Below are 24,408 nucleotides of genomic sequence, written 5' to 3'. Positions count from 1 at the left end.
CACTATGGCAGGAGACCCAGGAGGACCCCACTGCTGACACAGAGACATAAAAAAGCAAGACTACAGTTTGCCAAAATGTACTTGAGCAGGGGTCTCCAACCTTGGTCCCTTTAAGACTTGTGGACTTCAATTCTCAGAGTCCCTCAGCCAGCAAAGCTGAGACCAAGATGAGACCAAGATAAAGCTGTTCTGTCCTCCTTCGCCTCCGTCCGAGTGATGGCTTAATTAGCCGGCACTATCAGCTCTGGCAGCAGAATAACGAACGTCTGCCAAGTTCTCTGATATCTCCCTCGACGCTGGTGAGTCACTCAGGAACAAACTTCAGCTCTTAGTTAATCAGTTGATTTGCCTGCTACGAAGAGACACAGCAGTGCTCACTGCCTTTATATCCTCTGGGGTGTGGCTCCATGACTCAGTACTTCCTAGGCCTGCCCCACCCTTGCTTCTGTTGTTCCCTCCTCTCCTGCCTATGAAACCTAGGGTCCAACCAAGCCTGATTGCTATCAGCTGAGTCTGAAGGCGTGGCCTGGGGGGGGAAGAGTCATGGGACAGAGGCCTCGTTATCTCGTCCACTTGGCCTGCCTCTGGCTCCTGGAGCTGAGCCAGGGAAGCCGGTGCCCCCGAGGTAAGTCCTGATGGCCCTTCCCCCTCACTTTCCAAGTCACTTTCTGGCAGGAGGCCCGGCTCAGGGGGCACAGACACAACAAGAGCTTTTTGGTAAAGCACATCATTCTACTGTTTACCGAAAACGGAATGAGGCCTACAAAGAAAAGAACACAGTACCTACAGTGAAATATGGTGGAGGTTCAATGATGTTTTGGGGTTGTTTTGCTGCCTCTGGCACTGGGTGCCTTGACTGTGTGCAAGACATCATGAAATCTGAGGATTACCAAAGGATTTTGGGTCGCACTGTAGAGCCCAGTGTCAGAAAGCTGGGTTTGCGTCCGAGATCTTGGGTCTTCCAGCAGGACAATGACCCCAAATATACGTCAAAAAGCACCCAGAAATGGATGGCAACAAAGCGCTGGAGAGTTCTGAAGTGGCCAGCAATGAGTCAAGATCTAAATCCCATTGAACACCTGTGGAGAGATCTTAAAATTGCTGTTGGGAAAAGGCGCCCTTCCAATAAGAGAGACCTGGAGCAGTTTGCAAAGGAAGAGTGGTCCAAAATTCCAGGTGAGAGGTGTAAGAAGCTTATTGATGGTTATAGGAAGCGACTGATTGCAGTTATTTTTTCCAAAGGGTGTGCAACCAAATATTAAGTTAAGGGTGCCAATAATTTTGTCCAGCCCATTTTTGGAGTTTTGTGTGACATTATGTCCAATTTGCTTTTTTTCCTGCTTTTTTTTTTGTTCCAATACACACAAAGGGAATAAACATGTGTATAGCAAAACATGTGTTACTGCAATACTTTTCTGTGAGAAATACTTGATTTTCTGGAAAAATTTCTAGGGTGCCAACAATTTCGGCCATGACTGTATACATGTAACACTTTTAGTTGGGACAGACAGCTTTTACCAGCTGATCAAGATCATATCACTTAGTTGAAGACCTCCTCCATTATAAGCTAATTCTCAGAGTTGTAAGGACTAAAGTCCCCAGCACAGCATTAGAACTGAGAAAAGGGAAAAGTTATGTAGTAACAGTAAACTAAAGAACCTTCTCTAGTAATAAAGCACCAAAAATAAAGGGTACCAAGCTAAACATACATTCAATAGGTAGGGAATTCCATACCTGTTAAATACCTCAATGACAGATGCTGTCAGTGCAATTCCATTTAACTGTGGATTCTGACTGAGTCTTGCTATGCTTTTGTCATCAACATCTGAAGGATACTCAGAAGGAGAATAATATGGGACTCTGCAACAAACTGTGCCTGACTGCTTCCATGTATATAACTCTGAAAAAAATCGAAGGAAGAAAGAATGAATAATAGATCAGTCATTCTAATAGAACAGTCGGAGTGTATGTACATATGCATGCATTTGCGTATTTGTTTAGTTATTTAAAGAGTGTATTTGTATAGCCTAGCAAAACATATTACAAAAGAACACAGTAGTATATAAAGATGATAAACACCCAGCTGCAAAATTGTGTCCTGAACCTTTCTGTTTAAAACCCAAAATGCAAGTCTATTAGTGCATTCTCAGAAGCTACTATTGGTAACAGAACACTTTGCAGGATGAAAATTTGCTCTGATCTAGGAAACTAATTGCTTTATTAAAACCCTTGACAGCCTATCAATGTTTTGCCCATAATTTAATTACAATGATAGTACTAAAAAGAACAAAATGCACGCATTAAATAGCTTTTAAATAATAGGTAGCATTCAACAGGCCAAAATGCTTAGCTTTTCTCACTTGGTGTCCACATGTGCCTTTACATTTCTATCTGTGCTGAAGAAGAAAGCAGGTGGATAGAGTTCCCTGCCCACACAATTTGTTTTCTGAAACTTTCAAATTACAATGAACATGATTAGCAGAATAACAGAGTTGAAAGGGACCCTCAAGGTCTTCTACAGTCCAACCACTGTTCAAGTAGGTGACCCTATGCCATTCCAGATAGCAATAGCAATAGCACTTAAGACATATACAGTGCTGACAGTGCTTTATAGCCCTCTCTAAACGGTTTACAGAGTCAACATACTACCCCCAACAATCTGGGTCCTCATTTTACTGACCTTGGAAGGATGGAAGGCTGAGTCAACCTTGAGCCAGTAAGAATCGAACTGTCGAACTGCTGGAAGCTAGTAATCAGCAGAAGTAGCCTGCAATACTGCATTTTAACCACTGCACCACCATACTGTAGCTCCTAAATGGCTGTCTATTCTCTTTTTAAAAACCTCAGGTGATGGAACACCCATAATTTCTGGAGACCAGCTGTTTCACTGATTAACTGTTCTCACTGACAAGAAAGTTTTCCTTAGTTCCATAAGGAGGCTCCTTAATGTCTCCTTGATAGGTTTCCATCCGTTACTTCTTGTCTTGCCCTCATGTTCTTTGATACCCTCTTCTCTGTGACAGCCCCTCAAATATTGGAAAACTTCTTTAATGTTGTCCCTAGCTCCTTCTATTTGTTAGACTAGACATACCCTGTTCCTGTGCCATTCATCATGTTTTAGCATCTAGCCCCCTAATCATCCTTGTTACTGTTCTTTGTACTCTTTCTAGCGTATCAACATTTTTTCTATATTGTGGCAATTAAATTTGGACTGAGTATTCCAAGTGACATCTTACCAAAGCAATGTAAAGCAGCACTAATGCTTCATGTGATCTTGATACTGTGCTTCTATTGATGTGGTCCAGGACTGCATTGGCTTTTCTGGTAGCTGCAGCACACTGCTGGCTCATACTTAAGTGGTTGTCTACTAGGAATCCTAGATCCCTCCCACAGTTATTGCTGTCTATTCTATAATTCTATACCCAATCACCAATTTCAAAACCCATATTATAATTCAGGCTGATATAATGCACTTTGTCGCTTAAATTTTTACACTCCAGAATTACCCCAACCCCCAAATGCTCTTTCACATATACAGATAGGAGAAAGGAATCTTTAGAAGATAATTTGTTAATTTGTTCCTTGTGAGACAATTAAACATATTAATAAAAATAATAATATTGTACTCTTACAAAATTTAGGTTATCAAAATACAAAGCTCCAATTGAGGCAAGTATCTGAATCAAGTTATCCTGGTCAGATACTGGAACACATTCAGTGAAGGGGCACCTACCAACTCTCTGTTTCAACATGTGAACTACTCTTACTGTTAGAAAGAATTTTCCCTCCTCCTAATAATCACTCTACCAATCACAAGACCGATTTCTAGTTCTGCCTTGGACATGAAATTCAGCTGGACATGATGAGCAAATGCAGCTGCTAGTCAACAACCACTCAGCCCAATCCACCTCATGGTCATTGCTGTTTTGGGGGAAATAGGAGGAGAAACGAGAATTAAGTATGTTCACTGCCTTGACTCATTTATAAAAAAGGGATAAAAATAAATGAATAGATAAATAAAGTATCCCATTCTGCCTTTCTGCAGTTCTAATTGTTCACTTCATATTTCATACTCTGGAATGAGAAAGAACAAATCTTGATTTTTTTATTGAGAAACTTTCATATATTTGAAGAGTAGGATCATGTCCCACCTTGCTTGTTTTTTTCATGGCTAAATTTTCAGCTCCTTCAGATTTTTTTCATAGGATTTACTTTCTAATTCCCAGAGCATTCTTGTGCCTTTTTTCCCTGAATATAGCTCATATTTCCTCAATCTTTCTTAGGGTATGATGCCCAGAACAAACACAGCACTTGAGGTGATGCCTGATCAAAGAAAATGATCACTTCCCATATTTTAAAAATTATACTTCATCACTTGCCTTTTTCGCAGATATATCATACCACTGGCTCACGTTCATTTTAAATCAATTGCTTAGTATTTCATAACATTTTTCACAAATAATATTTTCAAGCCAGATATCTCCCAATCTATACCTGTAGTTTGGACTTCAGTTGTCTAAATGAAGAACTCTGCACTTATATTTGCTCTATTACTTTCAGCCCACTCTTAGAATTATCAAACTGTTTTGAATTTGATTCCTCTTTTCTATGATATTAACCATCCTATCTAATTGTGCACCACCTTAAAAATGATGACCATTCTTCCTATCTCTTAATCCAAGTCATTCACCTGTGCGTGCGTGCGTGTGTGTGTGTGTGTGTGTGTGTGTGTGTGTGTGTGTGTGTAAGAGAAAAAAAATAGAGGACAAAATGCTGGCCCTATGTCATCACAAATGATACCTCTCTCCAATCAGATGAAACTAATTGATAGAACATTTCTTTGAATATGAGAGTACTAAGACTTGGCTTTTCTTTTCTTCTTTTTCAAGGTCCCCAGCTTGTACTCAGTAGAAGACACCAAGATACTCAAATGACACTCTGCATATGACAGGTGTGCTCATTTATGACAGACCAAAGGCCTTTTAAGCACTTGACTGCCTTAACTATATGAAACTGGACTCTCTTCTTATTTAAAGTTAAATATAGCATTAGGCTTTTGTGGATTTCCCTTTAGCGTAACCCCTCTCTATGCTTCTTGGGTTTGGTACTAAGTGGCAGCTGCTGGTCCACTCTGCACCGTTCTGGGAAATTCCTATCTTCCACATATCATAACTTGGTTCTGGTTTGATAAATGCTTTCTCATCACTAATTCATTATATCAGTCTTTATGGCAAGATTTCATATTATTATTCATTCCTGGTATCAATCTGTCGTAAGATCAAAATATTTGAAACCAGATCAAAATTCATGAGCCAGATTGTACTCTTCCAAACAGCCCTGCTGCCAGAAAGTAATCTGAACGCTTGCACCCAGCACGTTAGAAGGCAGAGAAGTGCAGCACAAAAGCTTGAGAAGAAAAGAACTCAGGATATGGTCTTCTAGTTCAAACATCTTTGGACAGTCTAGCAGTGCAGGGGTTCTCCTGTTCCAGCTCTTAGAGTAGGAACAGCCACTTTCTAGTATGGGTTAAGAGACAGGATACTATGACCATAGGTGAAAAAGCTCTTACTTTTGGTGGATTGTTTTGAAGAACAAGGAAGAGCAGACACATTATTTCTGTTTCTTTTTCTTCCTTTATAATTTATAAATTAAATAAAAGAATGTGAGGCCTTTTTTATTCCATTTATCCAACTATGGGTCAGGGAGGTGTGTGATAAATCAGAAACAACATGACTAAAATGCCCCAGATGTTGATACACAAAGTTCATTTTCCCATGACTATATTCTGATTTCAGGTAGTACTACAAGCAATGTACTGGAAGTCATTTTCCATCATCAACCTTTTCTCTCCAAGTTTGTGCATAGAAAAATGGCAAATGTACAACGTTATTCAGTTACACCCCACCCCCCCCATTTCCCCTTAAAAAAAAAAGCCTTTCACTGACATGATGTTCCTCCTTTATGGAAAATGCAGTTATTCCTGTTGACCATCAGCAGGTTCCTTGCATTGCCTAACAGTAGAGAGCAGGAAGAAAATAGATGGGGAAGTAGAACAGATAAATTGATGAAAGTCTGGGAAACCAGCTCTTCAATTATTATTTACAAGGATGATTTAGGAGCCTAGAAATTGCTGGTGATAGCAAATCATACTGTACAGCCCCAAAAGTCATAATTTATAGCAGTTTCCTTATCTAGTAGCAGTTCTGGCAATTTCCTTTAAACATTACCTCCTCCACCCTGGATGTCGGCATACACATTGCCTTTCTTTATAGAGAATCCCCACCTTCCTATAAATACCAGGCTCATTACAATCCTATCAAATTTTAAGATACTTTGAAAGTCACCTAAGGGATAGAATTTAATGAAGCTTAAATGAAATTAAGTTCCCTATGGAAAGCTGATTAGTCTATATCCATATAGCCTTTACCGTAGCACCTAAGGGTTATCTTACGGGTAAAAGTTACATATAAATAACCAACTTACTGAGATGGGAGTGAAGCAGAAATGATAGCTTTTAAAATTGTAAATTTAAAATCTATTTCCCCCCTCTCTCCAAGCACAAGCAGAACCAAATTAGGACACATTACAGCATCAGTACTTTTTAAAAAAGATATGCTGAGAGCCAAAGAATTGAGGCCCTTGAACTCTGGTGCTGGAGAAGACTCCTGCAAGTCCCTTGGACTGCAAGGTGAACAAACAAGTCAGTCCTAGAGGAGATCAACCCTGACTGCTCTTTAGAAGGCTAGATCCTGAAGATGAAACTGAAATACTTTGGCCACCTAATGAAAGGAAGGACTCCTAATGCTGGGAAAGATTAAGGGAAAAAGAAGAAAGGGAAGACAGAGAACAAGGTGGCTGGATGGAGTCACTGAAGCAGTTGGCATGAGTTTAAATGGACTCCAGAGGATGGTAGAGGACAGGAAAGCCTAGAGGAACGTTGTCCATGGGGTCGCGATGGGTCAGACACGACTTTGCAACTAACAACAAAATTCTGAGTAGAGATGTGAAAGTTATCAAAAGCTCTCCTAAGTCTATCTGAGTTGCTTTGGGACAATAGTAAAAATAGAAAAATAAAATAAAGGTGTGTTTTAAATTAAGAGAAATTATTTGTTCCTATAGAAAATCTTCATGAGAGGACAATAGTGCATGGAAATCAAAAGCTGTTTGTATTGGATTAACCACAGATTTCTGGTTTTCAATTTAATCCTGGGCTTGTCTTCCTAGCTATTAGACACTGTTCCTATGGCTCTTTTTGGGGAGAAAAGCAAAACACCAGGGAAATTTAGCTTTTGGGAAGGATACTCTGATCCTGGTGAATTGCAAGAAAATTCAGATATTACAGTTCTGCCCTAAAGAATAGAAGCATAATAGAAGAGAAAGTATTTACATAATATTTTTTAAATAATAGAATATAAAAAATACAAAGACCTGCAAATAGAAATAAAACAACTGTAGCAAAAACAAGCAAAGGTAATACCAATAGTAATAGGTGTCTTACATTCAATTCCAAAACAACTGGAGCACCGCTTGAATACCATCCACATTGAAAACTCACCATCAGTCAACTGCAAAAGGCAGCTTTACTTGGAACAGGTTACATCCTGCAACAATATCTGTAACACCATCAAACATCCTTATACCTGTGCCCAAGTCTTTGAAAAGGACAGGTAGACAAAAATGCCAAAAGTCTGAACATGTAGTTGACTGTACAATGAACCATAATAATGATCCCTCAGAAGTTTCTATCTTTATTTATGTGCTCTGAGAAGAAGGAGAGCTTATGTCAGAAGTTCAACCATACTGGACAGTTCTTACCAGAGGAGCCAGATGAAGCAAGAACTGAAGAGACCACAATATAGACAAAGTAATAAAAATGAAGCAGCACAAACGATAGACAACTGAAAAGAAGCTTCTGGGATGAGAAGTGAAACATTTTCAAGGAAAAATAAATTACATGCAGTTGCCTCTTGAAAAAAAACACTCTAATCATTTTCTTTTTTCTTTGTACTTCTGCATTTTATATTTTGATATATGAATCCACTGAAAGATAAACCCTACTGAACCCAAATTTTGCAGACCTTAAAAGTAGGCATACTTGATAGTTGTAGAAAGACATTATTTACAGCATATGAATATATGGTTACAAATCCTCCAAAGATTGTTTTAATAATTACAAACAACAGGCTTGGGTAGTTGCCTGAAATTGCCTTTTAATTTGCATCTGATTCTTCTTTACAGTAAATTTTGACAGTTGAAAGTTCAAGATCAAACAAACATAATATACTTAGGAATGTTTATAATTTGCAGGAAAAAACCCCAATTGTTCCAATCACTTTCCATGTTGCAGAATAAGAAAGGCTCATTACAATCTATAAATATAGAAAGCTCTAAGCTTGTGAACCATACCTCTCTTCCACTTATAATTAACTTTAGTCTTGGCTCTTGATCCTACTGAATTTAATAAGAGTACAATAATTTTACAAGATATCATAATTAGCAAAAATCTTTTAAATTTACTTCTAGAAAGCAAAATTAAGTATTTAGTAGCTCTACAAAAATAGTGAGCACTACTGAAGTAAATAAGACATATTTTGTATATATTCTCTGAAATAATCAATGATACTTATAATGGATTGTAATTTTAAATTTGTCTAAATATTTCATTTGTTGGTGATCTTATGATATCACCATGATATGATATCACTCATGATATGACAGAGTGTTATCTGTCATAGTTCAGTGAAACACTTAGATTAAATGTTGATTTCACTCTTTCCTTTCTTTCCTGTTAACTTGCATAAATAAAATAGAAAATGGTAATTGGAATGGAGACCTATTTGAGTTAGATTTTACTCCTCAAGGCAACTCAATTAACTTCTGAAATAGTCCACATTAAAATTTAAGCATGATTACATGTTTAAATGCCACAGTAAGTAAAGGCTTTTATCAGAATAAAGAAATATGGGATCTGTGTTTCAGTGTTAATACAGGTGATTTTTGTTTTAAAAAAGAACATGTTCAAAACCCACCATTAATTAAAATCTATTTAAATTAATAATCAAGCATCAGAAAAGAGCATTTCTGACCAATTTTCAAACAGTACTTTTCTCTTTTAAGAAAAGACATAGAAGTGATTCACATCTTTTCAAGTGGCCATTTTTGGCATGGAGAAGTGAAACAGCTGCTAAGAGTGCAAAGGTTTGAACAAGCACCAATAAACATTCTTTTATTGCAGCAGCCAAAATCGTTTTGCTGTTTCAAATCTCAAATAGACTTTTTTTGCCACTGAAAACATAACTACATGCAATCTGACAGTCTTTCAGTTGCCAGGATTGTGCATGATAAAGAAGCTTATGATTATCACAAATTAATCCAGTTTCTTTTATGTACCATAAATCTTACTAGGAAGCAGTCCAGAAATTAAGATCTGAAATAAGGGGTCCACATGAAGATGCAGCCATTTACTGGTGTTCATCTGCCAGGTAAATAGGAATGGATGTTCTTTTGAATGACTTGCACACATTATTTCTTCCTTAAAAAGAAGATTCTTTAAAAACTAGGGGGATATGAAATCACTGTTTATTCCATTGCCAGATGGGCTGAGAAGAAATTCATTGGATGTGGATGTTACATATTGAAACATGCATTTAATTCTCCCATGACAATAACCTGACTTTCTGAATCAGGGTTCTGAATTTATGCCAAAGGAGTAAATTCCATCTCCTTTATCTTTGTAACTGATGTGTGCACTTATTAATGTATGTGCTTGGATACAGAATCAGAATGGTCTGTTGATGTTGGGCAGATCTGAACCAGTAAAGCCAACAGATTATAAAAAAGAGATATTTAAGCCACCTGCCCCCATTCCAACTGCATCCTCCAGCTTGATTACTTGATAATGTTTGGAGGAACATTATTTCTCCATTGCAGCATTTGCCCTTGTCAAACACTCCTGCTAGGGGATTGGTTGAGGCCCACCTTGATATAATTTAGGAAGATAGTAAAAACAGTATTGCTCCACGGAGCATTTAATATCTAATTGCTGCCACTGGGATTGGGTGCCAGTGGGTTTTATTTAATTTGTCATTTAATTGTTTTTATCAATTAGTTCATGCTGTTTTATTGTTTATGGGTAAATGGCAGGAGTCCTATTTGGAATATGGCAATATTTAAAAGTTATAAACAAACAAACAAACGAATGAATAAATTTGTACTGGGGGAATCTTGTCTTACATTAGACTGCCAAAACACCTTTTTAAACAGTCATTTTATATTGCATCTTAGATCTGTAAACCTTGTATCTTTTCATATAGATTAGGAAATATTTATTAAATGAGAGACTTAGTTTCATCTTTAAAATATTTCGGAAAAGAGGAAGAACTCTTGCTTTTTTCATTTAGATAGTTTCTTCTAGTTTGGCACTCATATGATAGCGTCAAACCCAAAAAATTATTGTATTCAGCGATTTTACAACAAAGCTGAATCTGATAAATTCCACTCATGATGAGGATATTGAGATAACCTTCTAAATAATCAAGAGTTAGGTATTTTGAAGGCAGACTCAGAAACCATTTAGTGCTTTTAATGAACTGTTAATTTGATAAGAGTTTGTTTTATATATGTACTGTATATATTGTTATGTATAGTATGTATTAATGGTATGCAGTATTTTTAAATTCGTGACTTGGACTGTAAATAAACACACAAATAGAATAAATAAATAAACTTTCCAACAAGTGGGCAAATTGTTAGAATTTATCCTCTAAAAAAATACTTGCACTTTTCGGCGACTAATAACCTTTATTCATTTCTAATACAGAAGTAGTATTTAATTTCTGCCTAGTTCTCAGCAGTGTCCCAGCTATTGCTATTAAAATATTCTCTCCAATTTGAGTGTGCAGAAAGCTTGTGACACAGATTATTTCTATATGAACTTTCAAGTCTGATTATAAACCATTTCAAAAGAGACATCAAAAAATACTGTTAAGTATAATAGAATAGAATAGAATAGAATAGAATTTTTATTGGCCAAGTGTGATTGGACACACAAGGAATTTGTCTTGGTGCATATGCTCTCAGTGTACATAAAAGAAAAGATACGTTCATCAAGGTACAACATTTACAACACAATTGATGCTCAATATATCAATATAAATCATAAGGATTGCCAGCAACAAGTTATAGTCATACAGTCATAAGTGGAAAGAGATTGGTGATGGGAACTATGAAACGATTAATAGTAGTGCAGATTCAGTAAATAGTCTGACAGTGTTGAGGGAATTATTTGTTTAGCAGAGTGATGGCCTTCGGGAAAAAACTGTTCTTGTGTCTAGTTGTTCTGGTGTGCAGTGCTCTATAGCGTCGTTTTGAGGGTAGGAGTTGAAACAGTTTATCAGAGTTGTACTACTGCTGTGCCTGTATACACACATATTTAATGGAGTTAATGGAATTACTAGTGTGAATAAGGTTTATGAGGACAAAAGCTTCACAGGAAAACATTTTAGTGTACCATTTACTTTAGGCACACAACTACATAAACATTGAACATACTGAAATTTAAATAATAAAGAATGAGGCTGATATTCTGGTACTACAACTGGGCTTCTATTCAAATTTATGCTCTGCTCACTGTATGCCATTTTGTTGCAACAATATTCTATTTTTAGAATTTAAATCTCCATAGAGTCTAAATATTGATGCCAACAGTTTACTATCATTTAGAATAAGTTACACAGTATATCCAAAAAGCACAACAGCAGTTACATTCAAACTTGCAATAAAACTGGAAAGTTTGGCTTGGTGTATCTTGTATATGTGATATGTGTCTATGTATAACTAGATAGACTGATAGACACCATAGTAAAGGTATACATTATGTTTAATAAGAAGGAAATCCTTAATTTCATACTACAATGTTTCTTCAATTTTCTTTCCCTTTCCCACCTCAAAATACCATTAATATATTTCCAAACATGGCTCACAATGAGAATAAAATGCAGATATATTATATGTACTTGAAATGCTATTGAAAATCACATCAGCCTATGAATAAACATCATGTTATTTAAAACAATAATATTGTATACAATCATTATATAAACGTTTTTTCATACCATTACTCAATAAAGAACAGATATAATTTCTATAATATCATCCAGGCATCTGGAAAATTAATCTAGATTATGGATTAAATCCTAAACATTCAATTAAACATCTGGATAACTAAATAATTGAAATTATTAAAAAAAATCAAAAAGGTTACATTATTATAAATCGAGGAACATTAATAAAACAAGATAGTAGCACTAATGTACAAAAGAGTTGGCAGCAACTCTTTCAAAGGCAGTAAAAAGGGATTAAGGCCCATGAGAAAGTTGTTCCATCACAGAAATGAAGTTCTATCTTATCCAAATTTATTTTTCTTTTCTTTTGCCCCAAATGAGATGTTATGCATGCTTACACTGAATTTAATATTTATCATTTTAATATCCAATTTTAAGAGATTATTTACCATTCCTCTTTTGTCTTAACATTTCTAAATAATTGGATAGTGTTAGCAAACACTAGGCATTTCACTGCTCACCTCTATTATTTTTCAGATAGTTCTCTTTGTTTCAGATAAATCTCTTTCTTTAACAGCTTCATAGTTACATCCTCCATTATACTGCTTTATTTTTTATTCTTATTCTCCATATCCTGTTTTTAGGCAGTTACCAACTGTCAGGCCAAGTAAATGATCGTTTAGGATTCTTCCCCTCCTTCATTTAATCACCTGCTTTCACAAAATGTGCTATTTTCCACCCTGCCCTTCTAAAGCCTGACTAGGTGGCTCAGTCGCTAAGACACTGAGCTTATTGATCAGAAAGGTCGGCAGTTCGAATCCCTAGTACAGGCATCCTGCGTGAGCAGGGGGTTGGGCAAGATGACCTCCAAGGTCCCTTCCAACTCTGTTACTGTTAAATGCACAAGAATAATGAAGATTTCTAAAAGGTATCTTTAATGCTAGTCTGAGGTAGAAACCTAATCTTTAAAACTGTAAGAGTAAATTTCTAGTCAGTTGTTAATTAAAGTGAAGTTCTTTAAAACATTTTGTTCTCACAACTCTAACATCAGGACTATGTTGCTTCTCCTTACCTAAACTGTATTTTCCTGCTGCTTCTTTCCCATGGATACTCACATTTCCTATGAATTTTGAAGTTTTAATCTTTATTTCTTATGCATTTGCTCAAGTCCAGAGAAACAAACGTTATTGCATCATCTTAAGTAACATTTTTTGATACTAATTGTTTACAATTTGTTGAAAATATTGCATGTTTTTCCTGAAGCCCTCTCAATTCCTTAGCAAGCTTAGGAATTCGTCTGGGAGCTTAATACTTTTAACTTTTTCACAATACTATTTATTAGAATAGTAAGGCTACAGACATAAAAATTTGCTTTAATTTTTTGTTGTTGAAAACTTTTCAATGTTTTACAAAAAGACCAAACGTTTTTTTCCTGGACATATGTTTTATCAGATCATCAATTTTATAGCTGAAGACCTTGCACTATATGCTCTTCTAACAAAAACCATTTTCTCTAAAATAGCCTGACATTTTTGTTAGTGCCTCTCTATGTATAATTCTAAATTTATTTCACAAGTCCAAAATATTTATCACTCAACTAATACTTGAACTGTAGTAATTTCATCCCAGCAAATGAAATAAGAAACTGGTTACACAATAAAACACACTGATAATGCTGTTATCTTTTCTAATTTCAGCAAATTTAACTTCAAAAGGAGCTTCCTCTATTCACAGTTCATGAACCTTCATGAATAAACATGTATTATGATTTCAGTGTTTCTACGACTGATAAGAAAAGAAAGTTTGAAGGTTATTCTTTTCATTGTCTTGTTTAAAACTAGTAGTTTGAGTATTATGTGATGTAGCCCTTATTGGATTCAAATGTTCTCACAGTGAAACTTCTTTTTATATTAAATTAAAATGCAACTTCTATTCATGTAAATGTGTTCCCATCTCTTTTGACAAACCCAAACCAATAATAACAAAAGCACTGAACAGAAAATACCACAACATAAAAATGTATTTTAGCATGTTGTACAAAGGGAACATCTTATTATAACCAAACTTTGTTCAGTGGTATATTATGCATCTAAAATATATTAAGATTTTTAAAGAAAACATGTATGAACTGTTAGCTATTTTAATTAAATTTTAAATTTAAATTAAATTAAATTTTAATTAAAAGAAGTGTGAATAATGCCACAGTTTAAAGCAGCTCTTCAAATGATCAAACAAATAAATAAACAAAAAACACTAACTTTAAAGTTTCCTATTCGGGGACAGTAAATCTTTGTTCTTTCTGTTATTTTGGACCTGTCTCTCTGTGACTTTAAGATATGTAGAGTACAAATCCCAGAATTCCGAGCTAGCATAGGGAATCTCAAAAATGCTGAGATTAAGAAACACTGTTCTAAGGCTATAACTTCTGTAGTCTCATACCACTGTTATATTATTTAGGAATTGAAGCTTAAAATCCATGCAGGACTCTAAGTGCCCCATACCTCATTCCTGTTAATTGTACCATAGTGGCAAATGGATTCCAAATTTTCAGATTACCAGAAATTTGCCACAACTATCAATGACTGAAAGTGACTAGTCGAGGAATACTGTAGTTTGCCCCATTTCAGTCTTGAATTTCACAAAAGAAAATACCTCTTTTCTTTATGTCATTTGCCTCATACATAGAAATCTTATTTGCAAATTAATCTTCATATCTTACTTTACATATCAAGGCTCCTCATAGCAAGAGTGTACATTTTCATGTACACAGAAAGCTGGAAAATAATGGAAATGTATTCAGATAAATTCAGACAGGTCTTTTTCAAAAAAGCATTCCAACTGCGACACCAGTTTCCATCCTACTTCATAGAAGACAGGGAACAATGGACAGAAAAGTAGGCAAATACATGAAAAGCCTTTTTTTGTTGTTTTTATAATAAATCATACAAGAAAGGATCAATAATGTGGTATCCATGAATACGAATTTTATCAGTAGGCATCTCCCTTTATCAGAGGTGGTATTCAGCAGCTTCTGACCAGTTCTGGAGAATCGGTAGCAGAAATTTTGAGTAGTTCGAAGAACCGGTAAATACCACCTGTGACTTGCCCCGCCCCCATCTATTCTATGTTTCCCAAGTCCCAGCTGATCAGGAGGAAATGGGGATTTTGCAATAACCTTCCCCTGGAGTGGGGAGGGAATGGAGATTTTACAGTAGCCTTCCCCTGCCATGCCCACCAAGCCATGCCATGCCCACAGAACTGGTAGTAAAAATTTTTGAATCCCACCACTGCCCTTTATGCCTATTTGTTTTCTAACTGTATTAATTTGTTTCAATTTTTTTAATATATTTTTAAAAATAATTAAATCAGAAGCTGCAACAGTCACTATCTATATTCACACATACTGTTAGAAAATAAAGATGATCGGGTAAAGCTCGGAGGGTTGCTGGGAAAGGTGTCCCTGTGCCTAGAAATAGATGTACGTTGTGGGTTGAAAGGAACATAACATATGGACTTAGGATAATATGCATTCGGATTTCGGAACTAAACCCTTCTACTGTGACTGTGATTTTGTAATAATGTCCAAGATATAGCCTCAAAATTCCACATGTGCCCACTAGATCATATTAGCTGAGGCATTAAATAAGGCATTAATGAGTGGACCAAAAGAATATAAAATGAGCTATACTAAATACCAAATCAGATCATGAGTCCGTTCAGTCAACGTTCATAGTGGCCAAGCAGTTGTCTGCAAGAAAGACTTAAGTTGGGTCCAGGCAGTGGCTGAATAGTTGCCTTATCACATATTATATTTGCATGCAATTCTTTCACACGTTATGGAAAGTAGTCTAATATTGAAAAGTTAATATTTAAATCCTGAAAAAATACATGTTGTTCAATAATTCTGAGAGCAAATGGAATATTTCAGATCTGCTAACATTCTCAGAATCACAACTTATTACAGATAGTCCTTAACTTATAATAGTTTATTTAGTGACTGTCTAAATTTACAACAGCACTGAAAAAAGTGTCTTATACTTTTTTCAGTGCCATTGTAAATTTGGACAGTCAGTAAATGAACTGTTATAAGTTGAGGACTATCTGTTTTTCAAACTTATGACCACTGCAACATTTTGACATTAATCCTGCTTCATAAATGAAAAAAAAAATGTTTACTCTTAATTTCCCACCTCTATCACATAAAATAAAAAATAACTTGGAAAGCTGGCAAGAGTTACTATACTCATCACTTGGAAAGATTTCAATATTTAAAATGAACCTTCTGCCAACTCCTTTTAAAATATGATTACACTAATTCATTTAAAATATTGAAAAACAGCCTGGGATGGGTAGGATTAACAATGCTTTCTAAGCTTTACTAAGTTTAATAAGATTGGTATTTACATAAATGTGTCCAGAATTGTAGCCCGATTAAAAGGTCAAAGAAGAAATTGAAAATTGCTCTTACAGTTGTATTAAAGCCATTTGATAGAAATAGCTTAACAGTCAAATTTTTATTATGACAGTTGTGATGGTAAAATATACCTCCCATATACATTTAAGCTGCACTCACTGCCACATCTATAAGATGAAATGCTTAAAGCATCATTATCAGAAAACATTTACAGCAAACATGTTCAACCCGTGGCCTGAGAGCCACACACAGCCCTGGACAGTTATTAATATGGCCCCATAAGATGGCAATATTTTTTTTAAAAAAGAAAGCTGGTTATTTATATACATTAATTATATTATACATTTTATATGTGGCCCTAGACAACTCTTCACTCAGTGTGGCCCAGGCAAGGCTAAAGATTGGACACCCATGATTTATAGCAAGCTGAATTGACCATGAGTGGTGACAGTGAGAAGCATCAGTCAGGAACTTGTGGCCCAGAAAACCAAATTGTTTTTATTCATTGACTACCTCTCAAATATAATATGGGTAGTATGCTGATCTAGTAAGAAGGGATAACTAATAAGACCACATAGATGGGTTTATCTAAAATATTCCAATGTCACACTGTAATTTCCCCTGTGTTAGCCTTTTTCTGTGACTTTGCAATAATATACCAAAGCTATATAAGCTCTGATTCAGCTTTTGATCAGGGAGTTACTGGCAGTGCAATATGGCTGATTTATTGATTGCATGCAAATAAAATTACATTGTATCTTCAAAGTGATTTGGTTGCTTTAGGTTATGGCCATGACATGCAACATGACTGTATTCAGTTCTGCCTTGATATATAACACATAATGAAGAACTTTGGGATGTTCAGCATACAAAATAATATAGAAATTCTTATATAAGACTATGGCCATAGTTAGAATAACAAATTCATGGAGGCAATACATCTGTAATTACAGTTTTAAAATTTTGAAACTCATATGGAAATTATTTAAAGTCTGTAAGTTACTCTATAGCAGGAGTGTCAAACTCGAACTGGATGTGTCACATGCTGGCCACGCCCAACCCCAATTTAGTGAAAGGGGAAAAAGCCATGATACGTAATGTGACGACAGTGACGCCACGAGTTTGACACCTCTGCTCTATAGCTACCCTGTTTCCCTAAAAATAATACATCCCCTGATAATAAGCCCAATTGGGTTTTTGAGCGCATGCACTAAAATAAGGCCCTCCCCAAAAATAAGCCCTCCCCAAAAATATTTAAACGCAGAGCTGGAAATCAGGTAAGATGGCAAGAGGACCCCATCTTGCTCCAAGCGCCTCAAAATAATAAGACCTCCCCAAAAATAAGGCCAAGTGCTTATTTTGAGGTTCAAAAAAAATATAAGACAGGGTCTTATTTTCGAAGAAACACGGTATTTTTTAACTGGCTGACAGTACTGAGGCTTTGAAACATTGTACCATGATGAAATTCAAAGACATTATTTAGGATGAAGTTTATTTAGACAGCATAGATGTTGGTGGAAAATTAAGGCACACTTTTCTACAATAGCTCTAAAAGTATATTTCCAGTGGTGTCTGCCTGCTTATGAAAAAACAAACAACAATAATAAAAAGTTTCATTTTCAATATAATAGTTGGAAGTCCTCCAGACTTAATAAGTTGACAAGGTTGGAGATCCCTGTCCTAAAGAATTCTGCTACTTGGCAGTACAGGATATTAAAATTTAAGGCAGAAATCTTGTAGGATTAAGACTCTTTCAAAGTCTTCTGTGAATAACATTACCTTAAACACTCCCACCGCTTCATTTAAGATGGTGCCTAGCTATCTTTCAGTGTTTCCAGTCTTAGCCCTATCATCATCACCACCTCAAATTATGAAATTTATATGCTGCCCAACACCCAGAGCTCTCAGCAGTTTACAAATTGTTAAGAATATTTAAAGCAATAAGACAAAGCAAAGCAAAAAAGAACAAAGATGGTAGAAATACCATGCTTCAAAAGGTTTCTTATAAACATGGATAACTTCTTGCATTCCTATCTATCAACTCTTCAAACCTCCAGAAGCTGATTTACTGATGACCCTGTCTAAATGTTGTGGATTTGTTCTTTCATTTTAAGAGATGCAAATAGAGATTTCAGCCACTATAATAAGACAGAGCCCTAACATAATGCACGACTCTTGCAGACACTCAAATGTTGGCTGTGAATGCAAAGAAGAGCTGTGCTCACGTGAGCTAGAACCCTGGAAGCCAGTGCAGCTCGCTATGTGAATGTCTTTTTCTTCTGCAGACGTGTGCTCAGCATGAGAACATCTAAAGGAGGCTGAGGTCAAATAAGTGATGTTAGCAGAGGGTGAGATTTAACCAAAGTGCTCACTTGAGAAGCAGTATGGATTTAAAAAACAACAACACTTGAACAGGCTGTAGGAGTCTTTCACTTCCCCTGGCTGAGCCAAGCATAGCTTTAAAGGTGGCCCGTAAGATGCAAAGAGTTGACTTCAGAAGGATTCTTGGGAGGATATCAATGCTGAATCCTGACTAATCTCCCATTATTCTATGAATATAGAAAATAGTCTAGATGTTGAGTGCTTTTCTTACACTCTTTTTTAAAAAGAAAAATTATTGCTAGTTCTCATCTATTTAAAACATAAAGTAAAAAATAAAATATGGGAGAGACCATATTTTTAAGAGAAGAATATAAAACAGTTTCAAGGAGTTAAGGACAAGGGATACATTCATACATTTCAAAGCATCTTTTCATCTTCAGCTCTCAAGTACTGGAGAGTCATGATATCAACTAGTATGTGGCTAATAATTGTGTACTTATGTAATGCCCAGAAAAAGAAATAAACAAAAAAATCAAACATATATTTGATGAAAAGATAAAAATGGAGCAAGGTCAGTAACCTTTATATAATTATTAAGAAGCTGTTATTTAACTGATTTATTTTATTGGGTGCCAAAGAGGTCCTAAAAATCGTTTTTTGTTACTTTGGAGGTTGTTAAAGCCCAACAGATATGTGTGGGCAAGAGAGAAAATGAAGAAGGAAAAAGACTCTGCTACACCCATAATTTTCATTAGGAGATCTATTATAATGCAAAATGATCAAGAGGCTTACATTCTTTGGAAATTAAAATATAATTTATGGTACTTTAGAATTCATATTGATGAACATTCATATAAAGTTGCAGGTTTTCTTCTAAGAAAAATTCTTCGCCTCCCCCAACCAAGTTCCCAATAATTATAATTTTTTGCAAAAAAAAAAAAAAAAAGATTCATATAAGCAACATTAAAGTCAAACAAATCAACCTTAATAGATCACATTTTCCCTCTAAAAATTAGAGGACATTTTCCACTGAATGCAAGTGCAAATATTTCTACTTTTTTTTTTTTTTAGTAAAAGTTCCCTCTCTCTCTATTAATCTACAAATTCTACTACAATATTTTAACAAAGTGAAACTAAAGGGTAAATTAATTTAACAATGCTCATTTATAAAATGCATACATTTATTATGTAACAAGTGCACAGTAAACTCTCTTACCAAAGTAAGTTTCATTATCTGTAATAGTGCAACTAATTTAACAATTTTCCCTTTAAACTAGTTTCCTAATATATCAGATTAATGACCACAATGTAACTGAATTAAGTACTGTTAGTTAAATTCTCAAGCTGAACTATAAACCAGTATTCAGTAAATTATAGATGTTGAAAGATCTTTTTTTAAAAAGGTGAGAAATCATAGAGAAGATATTCCTATATTTCCTTTCCTGGACCAATTCTTGAGCAATTCATTCATCCATTTTTAAAACATTCTAGACTGTAAAGATAGTTATCCAAGTACTTTTGGCATCCTTCTCAAAAATCCCCCAAAATATATTAAATTCAAATAGTAATACTACAAAGCAGACCTGTTTATTCACTAGTAAGGCACCATTGAATATAGTAAATGTTATTTCAAAATAAGTACAGATAGGATTGTCTTAAAGTTCAAGTTATTTAAATCTTGAATAATTCAACAAGGAAATGGAAAGGCTAGAAATAAAGATTAATGGACTCTGAAGTTTTCAAAAGTGAGGTACATGTGCATTTTATAAACAGACAAAAAAAACCCCACCATATTTTTTTCTCCTAGAGAGCCATCCTGTTTATTCTAATGAGATTTCATTTCATTAAAGCTTGTGACCTTTGCCACACAACATTATCTGAGGAAATTTTTTTCATCCAACATAAAGAATGGAATGTCCAACCTTTGTAACAGTTGAAGACATCCTGAAATAGCTCATTATCTGAGATGATGTTAAGTGTATCTGAAGAATCGTTACTAGATATTCTTTAGTGCAGTTTCTTCTTTGACCACTACATTTACTTGGAGTCGCATCTATCAATTTTCATCTCCATCTACAACACAGGTATCAAACTCGTGCCGTCATGTTGCCGTCACATGACTTTTGTGAGGTTTTCCCTTCATGGATCTGGGGTGGACGTGATGCATCTGGCCCGTGGGCCGTCAGTTTGACATCCCTGATCTACAACATTGAAGTTGATTCTGAGAAAATCACAATTTTAGAAATATATTCTGAAGTACCAAGAATTCTAATCATAGCTGAAGGAAGGAAACCTGACAAAACCTTGACTACAAGGTTTATAGTTGACTATAAGCATGTTAAAATTTATTGACATCTCATGAAAAAAAAAATGCAGATGTCAGGCCCACTGGTACTCACCCAGCCTGCTATGACGTTTAGTGGACCCATATCTATATATTTATCTATATTTGTTTTCTGAGGTTTTCACGGGTGTTTGTATGTAGGTCTTTGGTTGTTCGGGTTTTCTCCCGTGTAAAATTAGAAGTGTCTTGGCGACGTCTCATTCGTCATCTTCAGGCTTCAGCTTCGTGCTTCTGGGAGCAATGTGTGATTACAGCTGTTTCTTCCTTTTTAACTGCTAGTGGGGGTTTGAACTGATTGGGTGGGAGCTTGGCTGTGCTCTGATTGGATGGAGGTTTTGTGCTCTGATTGGCTGGGGGTGTGTCCTGTTTGGGTGGGGGTTTGGTTGTGCTCAGATTAGTCTGAGTTGCAGGGGGATTTGAGCTGGTGAGTTGCATTGCTGTTGTTTGGCTTCGTGTTTGTGGTCGTACTACATCTTCATAGTGGGTGTCTGTCTACTGTATGTATGGATTGGAGGGGTTTGAAATGGCTAATGTTGCAGCTGCAGTCTGGCTTCTGGTTCTTGGTCGTGCTTCCTGATCAGTGTGGGTTTGGGTCTGCTTTCTGGGTGGATGTGTGGTGGTGACATCCTGTGTGGACCTCGTGAGTGTGGGTCTGGTGTCATTCCTCGTGTTAGGGAATATTATCTATTTTTATCAATACATACACACATTAAAATTATAACTAAACAATTAAAAGGAAGGAAAAGGAAAAAGAACTCCCTTGAAGATTCTTTGATCTGGAAATAACTTGATGATTTAAATATTTGTTATAATGTTGCCTGATTACACTGGTAGATGGTAGCACCTGATCTGATAGCCTTCTGATATCACTTCTGAGTCCTCAGTTTCAGTTGGTTGAACAGATGTGTGGCCTCATGATACCATATTTTGCATACTGACTTATTCTGTTAAGTTTGTATTTGTGATTTTATGGTCCTTCTGTGGTGATATTCCTCATAGGACCAACTATTAGTACAAGAATTGGATTAGCCGATTGGGCACTATTCCCTGAAATGTAAGAGTCAAGCAACAGAATGGTTTGGAGTGGAACTGAGTCCATGCTGCAATTCCCATATTCTATGCTTTTGCAAGCATCTTAAGGGACAGCCTTCTAGATGCTAATATTTCTTTTTATTTAAAAGTTATGAGAGTATTCCAAGGACAGGATAAGCTTCCTTTCCTTTGTGTTAATATTGACTCCCAGATATAGAACCTGCTTGGATGGCACTAGCCATCCAAGCAGGTTCTATATCTGGTTCTTGGCTAGATTCATCACAAAGTTTGTTCCTGGAAACAGCACGTGTTAGGCTTTCTTCGCTGCTTTTTTCAGATCACTCTGATGAGTAGGTAGGTATAAACATCATTTTTTTTTAGATGGCCTATCATTTTTGTAAATACTTGGTGCTGATGTTGATGTGAAATGTCTTAATTAAACTAGGAACCTCTCATGAGAGGCTATGATTGGAATGTGCAAGTTGGTCTTTAATAAATCTACTGAGGCTAGAAAGTGGACAGGCAGAACTGTTTCCACCTTTAACTTTGATGCCTCCATTTTTAAGGTTTGGATATCTATCCAATTTCCATTCTCCTTGAAAATACAGTTGTTCATCTTTATCCTAGAATGTTTCGCTTTGTTCTTGAGGATAGAAAAGATAGGTGTCTTTTGGGCTTCTTGTGAGCTCTAATACATATCTCTAACTGATTGTTTTTAGCATTTGTCTATCTCTATATTTTTCACTGCATCTAAATTCTAGAAGTGATACAATGCTGTAGGTATTTAACTTAGTTATTGCCTCCTCTGCTTGGTGTTAATACTTTAGTTGGCAAGAGTGAGAGACAGAATTGTTTATTCTTTACTATCTGTTCAAAAATGAATGGTCTTTTGCCAAATAGGAAAATACAGACATTCTCTGGTATGTGCCTTCTTTGTTCTTAGGAAAGATTTAAATGGTTAGAACCAATTTTACTACCTCTCTGTATAACTTTCCCAAAAGACTGTGCTTCAAGAAGGCTTTTGGTTGATGATGTATCTGGCCTCAACAATAGGCCTTAAATGTGTTATCACTTCTGATGCTTAGATCTGGTTCACAAACTGCAGTTGATCGACTCATATTCTGCTCACTGAATATATTATCTAGGTTAACTCCCCTCTCCCGAATGTAGCAAATAGGGATACCTTGGATTCACTGATACTATATAATATTAGCCATGCCAGAATATAGTTAAGAGATGTATTTTAGACTTGGCTAGTTAGTTGGGCTAAATTGGTCTCAGATTAATTTACACCTATTTCTGGAAAAAAAGCAAATTTCTACAGGGCAATGAGTCATCTTCTGGACAACCCTACCCACTCAGTTTTGGCAAACAGCAGGGAATATATAGATTTTGGAATTATACGGTTAGGTTCTTATTGATATCTGAGCTTGGCTGTTTTCCTGCAGACAATATGTTTCCAGGCTAGGTAATATTATCAGGCCACAGTGAAGGAGAGATCCCAACTGTGGACAAACAAACTTGGGAGGCGGAAATGCTATGTAAATTGCTGTAAGCTTTTAGAGAAAAAGAAAAAGTACCACAAATACATATAAATAAATAAGCAGCTCTTTTTCTCCGCTGCATACATTATACTCTGTATTATTCACGGTGCTAAGCTGCTGCTTGACTCCATCTCTATTGCCCTCCAGAGCACCTTTAGAAAACAAGTGAAAATAAGGAAATCATTCTGAGCCTTGAAAGCCAGCTTTATGGATCTTTTCCTGTGTGATTTACAGTTCATCTGAATTGCCAAACATTTCAAATTCATTGAGCCTGGACAGCAATCCATATGCTTTCAACACTTGCTTTGTTAGTTGAAGGCAAGGCATTAGATTTTTCAGTCTGAAATAGGAAATACATTATTTAAAATTATTTTAAGGAGTTCAGTTTATTTGCAGAAAAACTGAGAAAAATATATTGCTCTATGGAACTGTAAAATACTTCAAACCTTTTCATGTAATTCTGGATAAACCAAACAGTTCCAATAAAATAACCATTTGGTAAAAAGGGAACAGTTTTTGTTTTAATTTGCTCCGTTTAAAGCAGAGGACTTGACAGTTATTTGTCTGTCCATCACAATTTTTTGCTGATAATTCTTAATATAAGGGGAAATGGTAAACTCTCTAAAGAAGACTTTAAAAAGAGAATTGTGACATTACTTATGACTGAATAAGTATAAATATGTGCTGTAT

At 35.8% G+C, this 24,408-nt stretch overlaps 1 protein-coding gene across 5 annotated transcripts in view; it reads right to left on the bottom strand.

Moving 5' to 3' along the window:
• The window catches only part of TUSC3 (tumor suppressor candidate 3), a 128,479-nt gene that overhangs the window by 31,565 nt on the left and 72,506 nt on the right, over positions 1-24,408 (bottom strand). For 3 of the 5 annotated variants that reach the window (XM_058193551.1, XM_058193550.1, XM_058193552.1), the window contains exon 7: positions 1,837-1,900. In XM_058193551.1, coding sequence (XP_058049534.1) covers positions 1,837-1,900 — 64 coding nt within the window. Of the gene's footprint in view, positions 1-1,836; positions 1,901-11,046; positions 11,416-23,940; positions 24,059-24,408 lie in introns of those variants that run through there. The other 2 variants (XM_058193554.1, XM_058193553.1) reach the window with 2 other exon arrangements.

Source organism: Ahaetulla prasina, chromosome 8 (assembly GCF_028640845.1).
Source record: "Ahaetulla prasina isolate Xishuangbanna chromosome 8, ASM2864084v1, whole genome shotgun sequence".
NCBI classification, from domain to species: Eukaryota; Metazoa; Chordata; class Lepidosauria; order Squamata; family Colubridae; genus Ahaetulla; species Ahaetulla prasina.
Note: the sequence above shows the minus strand (reverse complement) of the source record. Positions and strands in the feature narration are given on the sequence as shown.